The sequence below is a fragment of the Erpetoichthys calabaricus genome, chromosome 3 (assembly GCF_900747795.2).
Source record: "Erpetoichthys calabaricus chromosome 3, fErpCal1.3, whole genome shotgun sequence".
NCBI classification, from domain to species: domain Eukaryota; kingdom Metazoa; phylum Chordata; class Cladistia; order Polypteriformes; family Polypteridae; genus Erpetoichthys; species Erpetoichthys calabaricus.
This window is the reverse complement of record NC_041396.2, coordinates 48030456-48043235: the sequence shown is the minus strand read 5'-3', so window position 1 is coordinate 48043235 and position 12780 is coordinate 48030456. Positions and strand designations below refer to the sequence as shown.

The window sequence follows — 12780 nt, the reverse complement described above, 5'->3', positions numbered from 1 at the left end:
TTCGGCTGCATGTATAATTCGTCTTTTTGGTTAAGTCTGTAACTTTGGGCACAGAGCCACATGGTAAAAGCCATGTAGTATTGTTTTATTCCTTTCTGCAACAACAAACTTATCAGTGTAGATCATTACACTGAGTATGTTTTTAAAAAGCATTTCTTTTATTGCTACTTATAAATGCCTGAAAAATAGTCACAATGAAAGATTTCCATTTTTATTTAACTTTGTCAGCATAAAACCATGCTGATCCACTTGCCCTTCAGCTCGTCCTGGCTTAATTAGATTGTTTAAATTGTTTTTAATTAACCTCTTAAATGAATCATAAGTTGTGCTTATAGTCTTTCTTTGTGTACTAAGAGCAGCAGGTCACAAAGTTTTGACATTGTGGAACAAAATTTAAACTGTTGCTTTTAAAAGTGTCATAAAACAGTTGCTCAGTCTCCATTTTGTTTTACTGGTGAGGGAGCAGAGAGCTAAAATGCTTTCTGCTGATCTAGAGTCTATGGTTTAAATCCCACTTGCTGTCTGTTTGCAATCTGCTTGGTCTTCGTGGGTCTGTGTGTGTTTTCCTCTTTGTACTCTGGTTTTCCTTACACATGCCAAATTCGTACTTAGTAGGTTAATTGTCAGTCTTAAATTGTACCAGTGTCAATGGCCATGTGTGCAAATGACCCCTGTGATGGACTGACACCCCTACCAGGGAAGGTCCGGTGTTTTTCTAGTTTTAAGATATTTTTTACTTTTAGTTTTTATTTAGTTTTTGATTTTTTTTTCTCTAGATTGTTCTAGTTTTAGTTTTTGTTTAGTTTTAGCTTTTCCCCATTTTTTCATTTATTTTTCTAGATTTTTTTTAGTTTAGTTTTTCAGCAATTAAGTTTTAGTTTTTGTTCTGTTTTACTAGTTTTGTTTTACTCATCAAAAAATGTCCACACAATCACTGTTTTGCAAGTCTAAAAACACATCTTTCTTTATATTTGTCAAACTGTTTATCATTCATGTTGTACTTGTTAACTTGATACATATAATTTTACCACCTAGTATAATCCAGTATAATAAAAAAATTGGTAGTATGTCGTGTTTTACTTTAACCTGCAATAAATTTAATCAAATGGTTATTTATTTTCAAAAATGTATTTGGTATTTCCTTTGCAAGCAATAAGATCAGCGCACACATATACTGTTTTTGATATTTAATGTTACTGACTCTATGAAAATGTCATCTACCTATTTCTAAACTTTGAAAGAGTATTTTTTTTAGGGAATTCTTACTTAGGTTATTTTTTGAAACAGTTGAAGCCACTAATTAATAACAGTAATAACAGATATATAGATTAAAGTTTTTCCATGTACGTATTGTTTTTCAACAAGCATATTATTTACATCAAATACTGAACATCTGTTATAGCAACATCTCAGACCATTCACTTAATAAGCAACATGCAAACCCAGGGTAGCTCCATGTGAGCCTAAACTAGGTGGATGTAATATAATGGCACAAGTAAGGAAGTAACATATTTTGGCAATTGAGAGTGTTTGAAATGTCTTCTAATATTCAACTATAAAATATTATTTGTAGTTATATACACTCTTGCCTACATATACATGGAGAGTATGCAAACTCCATACAGAGATTGACCAGGAAATGACTCTGAGATACTACACCACATTAAAACATCAGTACTAATAATATGATTAAAAATAACTGTACCATGTCATGCTGGCTTTGTTGATAGCAAGCAATGTGTTCATGTTACACATCTGCTCAATGTGTCACTCCACTTTTTAAGTTTCTGTTTGTCAAACAGATTTGATAGCTGGTATTCACCCCTTAAATGAGTAAACATTCAGTTTCTTTCTTTTGCTCACACAATCACTTGTTCTTGCCTCTACTGCTGCTGCTAAACTGCTAAACAAAGACAGCACAAGGAAAAACGTATTCCTGTCCTGATTTCCTATTTGCATTGACGTACCAATCATTTTGAACCTCACAGTACTCTGCATAATATTCTTAACGGATCACTTATTACACATTGTTCACATACAAGTCCATGCACAAAGGCATTACCTTTAAAACATTTATACTGAACAGAAAATTATATTTCAAGTTTCATTTGGAATGTACAGATTTACAATATTTATGTGAGAGAAAATGAGACACAAAAAAGTGAAGTACTGGGGTCTTTCTGAGATCCATGTTTATTAGCAGCAATCCTAATAGAGTGAGGCAACAAAAACAACAGAAAATAAGGTTCAGAATACTACCATCATTCTGAGATTTTACAGAACTCAAGGGCTTTTTCTGGCTAATGTAGCTCCAGCAGTTGCAGGTCCAAATGAACACTGACTTCTGTCGATGTACTTACTGTATATAGGGATGAGGTGCTCTGGAAGTGAGGTCATTATTCCTCTCTCGACTGCATCTCCATTCTTGAGCTGGAAGAGAAAGGGAGGTTAGTAGATGTGCTTCAGCACAACCCCAATTTATGTTCTACTGGGTAGAGCCCACAACACACTGTCATATGCATGACAAAATTTAAATGCGTTCACAAGTTTTCCACTAATTTTTAGCATTCATGTATCCATCCATCCATCCATTTTCCAACCCGCTGAATCCGAACACAGGGTCACGGGGGTCTGCTGGAGCCAATCCCAGCCAACACAGGGCACAAGGCAGGGAACCAATCCCAGGCAGGGTGCCAACCCACCGCAGGACATACACACACCCACCCACACCAAGCACACACTAGGGCCAATTTAGAATCGCCAATCCACCTAACCTGCATGTCTTTGGACTGTGGGAGGAAACCGGAGCGCCCGGAGGAAACCCACGCAGACACGGGGAGAACATGCATATATGTAAATTTTTATTTTAATCCATACTGGAAAAATACTTTGCAGGTTCAACCGGTATATCTCCCACTTATAAAAAAAACATTTAGAAAGTCTCAGAAGTGGATGCTAATTACGATTGCTACATTAAATATACCCCTTACCACTGCTGCAAATTTGATAACAAAGATAAAATAAAGGTTTATTTTACATTTGAAAATGTCATCTGATCATATTAGTCACCCTTCACAATATTCTCAGCAAGTAGAAAAGTTCATATATTTCACAGTAGTAGTAATAGTAGTAGTAGTAGTATTGTAACATGTACAGAAAACAGCTTCTTAGTTATATGCCTTACCAACGAGCAGCACCTCCCCGACTCTCCAGTGTCATGATAAAAAAAGAATGTATTAGTTCAAAGTTCTGCTGGCTTTTTAATGGTGTAGAGTTCTGAAAGCAGTTCTGAAAATTCTCATTCATTCTATGGTGAATAACTTCTTTTATAATGGTAGTGAAATCGTCTTGGAGGGTATTATCACAATTCATAGGACACATGTGGTCTACAAATATTTTGATAATCATATACCTTGGGGCTTTCTGGAGCAACCCCTTGAAAAGCCTTTTGCACCACCATTACCACAACAAAATTTGATGGAATGTAGCAGTTATTTTGATGTACGTTAGTCTAAACTTCCCATATACTAGATACTGTTCTATTTATGTAGTTTGCATGTTAATGTTGTGGACAGTTCCTTGCCTGCCTAAAAATAAAATATTGACTTTTCTACAATATCTTTGTCCTTGAAAATATGCTGTGTTGTTTAATTCTTTGCTACTTGTTCAATCTCTGTTTCATCTCTAAAGTATTTCTCACCCTCTCACAGGGTGCAATTCTCCTGATTATGCACTTTATTTCATGAATCCAGTTTCAAAGATTTAAGTATTCCCCAAATCTGGTCTCATGACATTGCCTCTGATGGTACCTGTGACACCCACTGCCGAAATGCCATGTTTAAAAATCATCAGTTTTATTGAAGAATCCCTATTTAACAATAAACACAGCTACAGAGGCTATATCTCTCTCCAGTAAAGACTCAATATGAAGCTCTGCCTAAACCCACTGTGCCATCTGTGTCCTGAATAACAAATTCATGCACAGGCTTTGGCATTACTCACCAGCATTCTATTTTTGGAAAGAAATGTCTTTAGCCCTGTATAATGTAATTAAATACAGTCTACCCAGTACTCCTTACGTTTTTATTTTTTATAAAACACCTCTTCATTTTCTTTCAGTCCCTTCTTGGAAACAATTATTTTTTTGGGGCAATTATTCACCGAGACTGCTTGTAACCTCTTGTTTAAAGTCCTTGGATAATTTAGCCCTCATATGTTTGTTTATCCAATTTTGTAATCTGTTTCATTTGGAGTTAACCTCTGCTAGGATTAGTACTGTTTCTATGACATCTTTAATCCAGTGGCAAATAGAAATAAAAATTTTGAAAGAAAGGCTACAAGGTTACTGTATTTTGTTAATTATCTACTGTAAATAGTTTAGTACTCCGAGATGCTGTGTAATTAGGAAGGGGAATTTGGGGGAAGAGGGATCTTTATTTCTGACAATTATTCTTTTAATCCTTAAATGAGATGCACTGTTAAACTTGGTAAAAGATGTTGGGCATTTTTATATTGTTGTTTACTCTAAATAAAGAAAAAAAACTAATCACAAAAGGCATTTATATTACCAAATCCTTTGAATTCCATTTACTCAGTGCTATGGACCCCGAAGACTATAAAGTAAGGTTTGTTTGGTAAAGTGGCTTTTAATGTTCTTTGTATTTATATAGCGCTTTTCTCACTACTCAAAGTGCTTAGCAATTGCAGGTTAAGGGCCTTGCTCAAGGGCCCAACAGAGCAGAGTCCCTATTGGCATTTACGGGATTCAGACGAGTAACCTTCCGATTGTCAGTGCAGATCCCTAGCCTCAGAGCCACCACTCCGCCTCTGAAAATATAGGAGTCAGTAGGGATCGGACCGGGAACTCTTGATTAGAAGTCAGCAGATCTTACTGCTACACCACGGAAGCTGTTGTAATGTTGATGTATTAGTCATTTGTGTATAAGTATACTGTAAAGTAATCTTAAGTTTCAGTAATTGTTTAATGCCAATGGTGTCTAAAATGATAAATTTACCTATGCTACACTCTTGTGTTGGAGTATGCAGTAAATACTAAACAAAATGAATGAATAGTTTAACTAGTTAATAAACAATGTAATTGTGTGCCCGTTTTTTCAGGTCCAACAGTGTTAGAGGTGTTCAACACTCTTCTTAGACAGTTGCGCCTTAGCATCGACTATGAGCTCACAGGTTCTTATGACTCTTGCCTTACTACTGGGTCCAAGATAATTAAAGAACATGAAGAACGTCAGTTTCAGGAAGCCATTATCAAAACTATTGGTGAGTATGGAAATATTTTTTTTATCAATGATTGTAATATGCTGCGGTAGGTTGGCACCCTGCCCGTGATTGGTTCCTGCCTTGTGCCCTGTGTTGGCTGGGATTGGCTCCAGCAGACCCCCGTGACCCTGTGTTCGGATTCAGCGGGTTGGACAATGGATGGATGGATGGATGATTGTAATATGGTAATTTTTTTGTCATAACTTGTTTTCTTCTTTTGAAAATGTTTTCAGGATCCTTTGCCAATACTCTTCCTGTATACCAGAGGTCAGAAGTTATGCTTTTTATCATCGGAAAAATTCCTGTACCAGGAATCCATCCAACACTGAGCTCAGCCAACTCAGGGTAGGCAATTTTCCTTTCTGTAAAATTTATAAATAATAATGTAAAAAAGAAAAAGTGCAAAATATGGTGAATTTCACGTGCAAATATAATAAGCTTTTCTTGAACATTGAAGTTATATTACTGTTCTCTGAAAAGCACAATAGCATACAAAAAATATAAAATAAAGATTGCTTCACCAATCACAGCCATGTCACAAGCACAACATGGCTTTCCTGTTCTTCTCTCAAATGCTTTTTCTTTTTCTCCTTCCCCTCTTCTGAACGTTTTCCCCATTCAGCTCTACTTTAAGGCTTATCCTTGTGCATTTCCCATGACCATTTTTATTGTCAGGAAGATTCCTAAAAGCCTTGTGGCTAGCCTTTCCCCTGAACTTTCTTTGGTGGCCTCAAGCTTCCCTGTGTTCCTGGGCCAACATACATACTTAAAGGGTGAGATATTTCTTGAGTCCTTTTCCTTCCGTGCATTCATACCAGTTGAGCTTCCAGTTTTCAGCCCATTCCCCATAACATATCTGTTAGTTTAGTTCCCATGGATTAATTTCTTCTGGAGTTATTGATGATCCACATTACCTTTACCATGAATCCTCCTTCTAGTGCATGCCATATCATCAATTCGAAATAGTAATATTGTGTTCCAAATAACAATACCTGCTTAATTTATAAGTGGGTCTTGCCTTGCCCTGAGATCTGATAACTGAGATATAGGAGGTCAATGAGAAAACTGGCAGTAGCAGTTAAAGTAGCTTATGTGAGAGACAGAAATACAGGGAACTAGTATCGTCAAATTACTCTGTTCATTGTTACTATTTGTGGGTTCTTTTAATAAGTATTCAGTGATGATTGAATCTTCACAATTGCCAGAAAATGTATGAAACTGAGAAAAATATTTACCTGATATGTTAATTTTTTAGTATTTTCTTGGTTAATTTTTAATTATGTTTTAACAATAAAATTATTGCTTTTCATATATATAATATGTATTCTGTCAGAGTACTTATTCAAAAACTGAAACTTTAATTTTAGATGGCATTATTTTGAGCAGTTGTATAACATTTTAAAAAGATAAACGGGGATGGGCTTTTGTGTGCAGTCAATTGAGTAGATGTGGGGTAGTTTTGAAAAATGTCTTACATACAATGCATGACAAGTTTATCCCAAAATTTAAAAGCAGTTGGAAGTGAAAGAAAACCCAACAGTGATGTTTAAAGTAGTATGCCTCTGGGGACAGTGCTGGGGCCGCTGCTGTTTTTTAAATATATATATGGCTAAGAATTTAAACTTAATACAAATAAATGTAATGTATTAACATGTAGAAAGTAAAATGTTAGATTTGAATACACAATGAGAGGTCTGAAACTTGAAAATACCTCTTATGAGAAGGATCTAGGAATTTATAGTCACTATCTTTCTATCACTGTCTGTCACTATCTATATCTAGAACAGGAATATCAAACAAATAAAAAATAAACAATGCAGCCAAAATCCAGACGAGAGGCAAAAATCAAAGTCAAAAATCAGGCAAGAAGTCAAAAACCAGACAAAACAGGAATATCAATAACAAACAAAGAGTTTGTTTTAAGGTTTTAAAGGATTTATCGACAGATTGCATAAAGTTTGGTGCAGGTGCTGACCTTTTAATCCAATTGTGCAGATGAATTTGAAGTTACGACTCAGAGACCATGTTCCTAGAAACGCGGGATGCAACCCTAATGATGGTTACGCAAAATGGTGTCTAATAGAGAAACAGGCCATAAAATTCTAAAATTCAGCCCTGAACATGACATCCTTAGGTAATTTCAGCACTCAAATAATGATGAGATGCAAAGTGACCCAACAGACCGTCAGCTAAATTCAAACCATTCTCACATGTGTGTCCACCATATAATGCCTGTTTCAATAAAATATTTGAAAAAAATCTCTGTAACTAAGGATTCAAAAGAACTGCAGCCTAAAACATTAACTGGAATCAAAGTCTAAAAATAACATAGTTTTAATCAGGGCGACCTTTAATCCTTCACTCACCAAGGGTGAAAAACAGCTAATGGCAGTATCCATGAAAAATAATCATGGCATAAAATCGGTGTAAAATATATTTAAGCCATTGAAATAGTTGTCAGTATGAACAACTACTGATATAAATGAATTCTCCACAATCCAACACATCATTGGGATGTAAAAAGAGTGGTGAAACATAATAAGACTTCCACATAAATTGCAGATAATAAATAATTTATAACACTGCTATTTTCCACAAATTGTTTTCATGGTGCTTCCAGAAAAGAAAAGCTTTGGAAATGCCTGATGTGACAGAATGAGAGCACTAAGAAGCCACAGAATTAAATAATGTGATTCATTAACAGCAAAAATTGGCTTCTAGAGAAGAAATTGATGACACTGAAAATGGTGATCTTCAGGAACTGTGTTTCAAACCCCTGAATTAACTGGTCAACTTTGGCTAAGTTTGCATCTAATAATTGCTTCATTGATGGTTAAGAGGAAAGAAAAAAGTTAATGGTTTTGAAACTTGAAAAAGGAAATGAATTAAAATCAGGGCAAAAGAAATGTGTTCAATTTGCAGCAGTAGCTGGATACTAATTAAGAATGTTGCTAGAAAGAAAACTTGCAGACACTGCAGCTCTCTAGGATTTGTGACACCCCTGATGTAGACACTGTACAGAAACCATTCAGTCCAACAGAATGTAAGATTATGTGCACACTGTGTAGAGTACAAATCAGAGGAGGTTTTTCTTAAGTTATGTAACACCCTAGTGAGGCTTTATTCAAGTACTGTGTGCAGATTTGGTCCCCAGGCTACAAAAAAGATATAGGCTGATTCCAGGACTGCAAAGTTTGAGCTTTGTGGAAAGATTGAAAGAACAGAACATTTTCAGTTTAAACAAATGAAAGTTAAGAAGTGACATGATTGAATTTTTTTTCAGATTATGAAAGTAATTAGGGCACTTGACCAATGCTGTTACCTTTAAAAGAGTTCTTCAACAAGAACATGGGGCACAGGTGTAAACTTGTTAAGGATAAATATTGCACCCATGGTAGGAAGTTGTGTTCTTCACATAGATAACTATAGGCAGGGTAAATTGCCAAGTAATGTATTACAGAGTTACAGAGCAGAACTTTAGAGACCTAGACTTGATGCTATTTTAAGGAAATTATTGTAAGTGGATATGATTGATGAGCTTTGTTGGGCTGAATGGCCTCATCTTAATTTTCAAATTTTTGTTCTAATATACTAATAAAATGTTACAGTGAGAGGAACTTTTCAAAATTAGGTAACGTTAAATATAGTGGCTCCCAGGGATCAGTGCTGGAGCCAAAACTGTTTTTAATAGACAATCTGGATAAAAATATAAATAACAAGCTGGTTAAATTTGCAGATAATGCCAAATTAGATGGGGTGACTAATAATATAGAAGTAGAAGAAGCAGAATCATTACAGAGGGCTTTGGACAGCAGACAGGCCTGGGTAGATTCATGGCAGATGATATGTACTTTTTCTCAGTTATTTAATTTATGTAAGTAAAGTATTACACAAAGTAAAATGTTAGATTTGATTACACAATTGGAGGTTTGAAACTTAAAGGTCCACCTAATGAGAAGGAGCTGGGAGTCATAGTGAATTTGTCACTTTATACTTGATAGTGAACAGAAGTGATCAAGAAAACTAAAAAGTTTGTCGAGGTTGGGTCACAAAATTGCACAGGAGAGTAAGAAAGGTTTTCCAAGGAGTAGAAACTTTATTGCTGTTCAGGCAGAAACAATCACAAGTCCCTTTCATCCTTGCTAGGAACAGCTGTCAAACCTGACGCATCGACTCCAATTCCTGCTCAAAAGAACACAAAGTCTTCTTCATCAAGGGGGTACAAAGGCCATTTTGAGGACTTTCAAATATTGACTTAAAATGTGTTTTTAGAGAAAATAAGATCTATAAGCTTGGTGGGCTGAATTCCCTGTTCTTGACAAAACTGCTTTAAATGTTATGAGCAGTTATTTTATGGTTGAAAATACAATGAAAACTAACATACTTTTCTGGAACCAACATCTATGTGGTTAACTAGAGCTCTTATGAATTAGAGATTGAGGAATAACTGTTTTTTAAACAATGGTGAAGGAAAGATTTCACTTCAAACATGATCACCAGAACAGTGTTTGAAATTGAAATATCCATATATCCATTTACTAAAGCCACTAAAAAGCAACATTGGAGTCACAGGAAGTCAGATCTTATTGCAGCAGAATTGGGCATAAATCAGGAATAATCCCTGAACAGGACACCAGTTGCAATGGGGTGAACACTACTGTAATTACTCTGGTAGTAGCCTCACTAACTGTGAAAATGTTATATAGAAAATTTTCTTTTTTACCTTCAGGTATGATCTTTTGTTTATGTACTGCTTAACTTTAGCTATCTATCTATCTATCTATCTATCTATCTATCTATCTATCTATCTATCTATCTATCTATCTATCTATCTATCTATCTATCTATCTATCTATCTATCTATCTATCTATCTATCTATCTATCTATCTATCTATCTATCTATCTATCTATCTATCAATTCCAACAAAGAGCTTAGAATCAGAAAAAAAGTCAGATTAGCAATGGGTTCCATACACAACCAATAATTATCTTCTGATTAAGAGATTAGTTATAGTGAATTTCTGGCAATACTGTTGCCATCCATGGGCTGACTTGATTATACCTGGAATACAAAGCTGAGGTCATTCCAAACTAATAGTAAACTTACTCATATTTTCTTTCTTTTTTTCCAAACATCTTTTGCTGGGATTGTTATTATACTGCTTTAACCTCTGCCAGGTTTAAAGGGATAAACTGGGCCAACAAGATTTTAAAATGGTAATCTACCATGTACAGTATATCTGATACAGCCCACCCCAAAATCCATGCTATACAGTACTCTGGGGAAGAGATAGTTACATTTTCTTATTGAAGACTCGTTCATTGGTTTAGCCAAGGATTGGAAATGTGCAGTAACACTCTACTATCATTTTATTTAACTCTTTAATACATTGATACATTTAATACATTAATAGCCGACAATTTCATTATTATTATATTTCATTATATATATATATATATATATATATATATATATATATATATATATATATATATATATATATATATATAAATATATATATATATATATATATATATATATATATATATATATATATAATAGTGGATTTTTTCATCAGTTACATATTTTTTAAGGAACGTATTTCTTTTATTTTAATTATTTTTGAGCTTAAAATTATTTGTTGTTGAAATTTTATGTATTTTATCACATCTGTCCCATTTAGGTTTATAGGCAATGTCATTTTGTAAATTTTATTGTTGGCAACAAGTTTTATTGCTAGTGGGACACCATCAGAAGTTGCACCATGCAACATCAACAGCTTTGCACTATTTAAGATGGCAACATTCTGTTCTCTTGTTCAAAAATAGTATACTGCTTTTGAGTGCTTTTTGTTTGATTTACTGTATGAGTGCTGAAGCTTAGCTGGGGTTTATCGCCCATCTTTTGGTTTGTGTATTGGGATTTGGTGCTTTGATTTTTGATCTTCTGGTTTGATATCAGTCCAATTCCTGACAAATATCTTCTTATTTATCTCCCAGCCCAGTTGCTCAATATTATTTTTTTTTTTCATTTTTCCCCAAACATTGACAGAACACTGGCACTGTTAGCTCTGCATGCTAGAACTGACTTGTAGTAGTCATCATTACCTTAGCAAAATAAAAACATAGTTTCAAATCAGTATTTGTTTAATTGTATGCAGCACATGGTCACAATAGTGTGTGTTATAGCAAACAGTTATAGATTATTGGATTTAGGGCACTACCTATGAGGAGCTTTCTTTATCTCACTATGCTGATATATTTTTTTCATGTACTCATGTTTCATCCCACTCTCATAGATATGTTTTAGTTGAATTAACATCTCTTAAAAGAAACAATATAAATGTGGGTGTTACATGTAAGAGTGTCCTGCAGTACAGAGACAATATGTGCAGAGACTTATGTTGCCAGTATAGGCTTGTGACCCCAAACTGGAGCAAGCAGGTTTGATAAGAGGGGGATAGATTAATTCCATTTATTTTTTTTATTTTTTGCAAAATTTCAACATGGCACCTTTTACTCATGTATGATAAATGTACTAAAGTTCCTCATTTTTATTCTGTTATGTATTAATCCACAGCAGTAATATGAAGGCAAGAGGAAAATATTATGAGTCAACTCTACAAATAGGAATTGGGTGTTAAAAGCTTCCTTTATTTAAAAGAAAACTGCATTTAATTTATGTAGAAAAGTGTTCTATAAGAGGGGCAAAGTTAGTTGAATATAAGTGGAGGTTTATGGACTTTTCTGTACAGTTTTGTCTGCTAATTACTGTTTAGATTTTCTATATTTATCCACTTTCCAGAAGGAAATGCAACTGTCCTTGAACATGAATAGTAGCCCTTAGTCATACTGTTCCGCAGTGTCCATTAGTGAATAGCAGATGGCTGAGAGAGTTTTGGAGACAAATACAATAGAAACACAAGATAAATTGCTGGTTGAGGAATGGAGTGATCGTCAAGGGCTGTGAGAGAGAAAATGCAGAAGAAGTGTCTTACGAGTAAATATAAATGGTCTTCACAAAAATGGGAGCTAATGCATCTGAGGATGGGGGAGTTGGGAGCTGGGCCAGCATCTCTCTGCAGTGATTCAGTTGCATTTACTCTTTATTGCTTTTTATAAAAAAGTAAGCAAACAGATCTATAGCTTGTACAGCAAACGGGCAGAAAAAGGACGAATCATGCCAACCATCCATATGCCCATTTATTTTTTAAACTGCTTGTCCAGTTTCAAGGTGTTGATGTGCCTGTCCCAGCAGCATGAGGCTCAAAGCAGCAGCCCATCCTGTATAGTGTACCACGTCACCCATACTCATTTACACCTGGCCAGGTCAGTGTTACCAGTTAAACTAACTTAGAAAAACCATAGCCCTCATTAAACAAAATTCACACAGACAGGGCTGTCTCAATGGATCATTGCGGCCCAGGACAAGTCAGGTGTTCCTTTTAGGGTGGATGGGTGGGAAGGGCTACAGAGAGCAGATTTTATTGTGAGCACAA

General features: G+C 35.0%; 1 protein-coding gene across 5 annotated transcripts in view; it reads left to right on the top strand.

Moving 5' to 3' along the window:
• Positions 1-12780, top strand: part of LOC114648002 (protein EFR3 homolog B) — a 157219-nt gene that overhangs the window by 100859 nt on the left and 43580 nt on the right. For all 5 annotated transcript variants that reach the window (XM_028796772.2, XM_051925594.1, XM_051925593.1 and 2 more), the window contains 2 exons: positions 5119-5280; positions 5514-5625. In XM_028796772.2, the coding sequence (XP_028652605.2) occupies positions 5119-5280; positions 5514-5625 (274 nt within the window). The remainder of the gene's footprint in view (positions 1-5118; positions 5281-5513; positions 5626-12780) is intronic.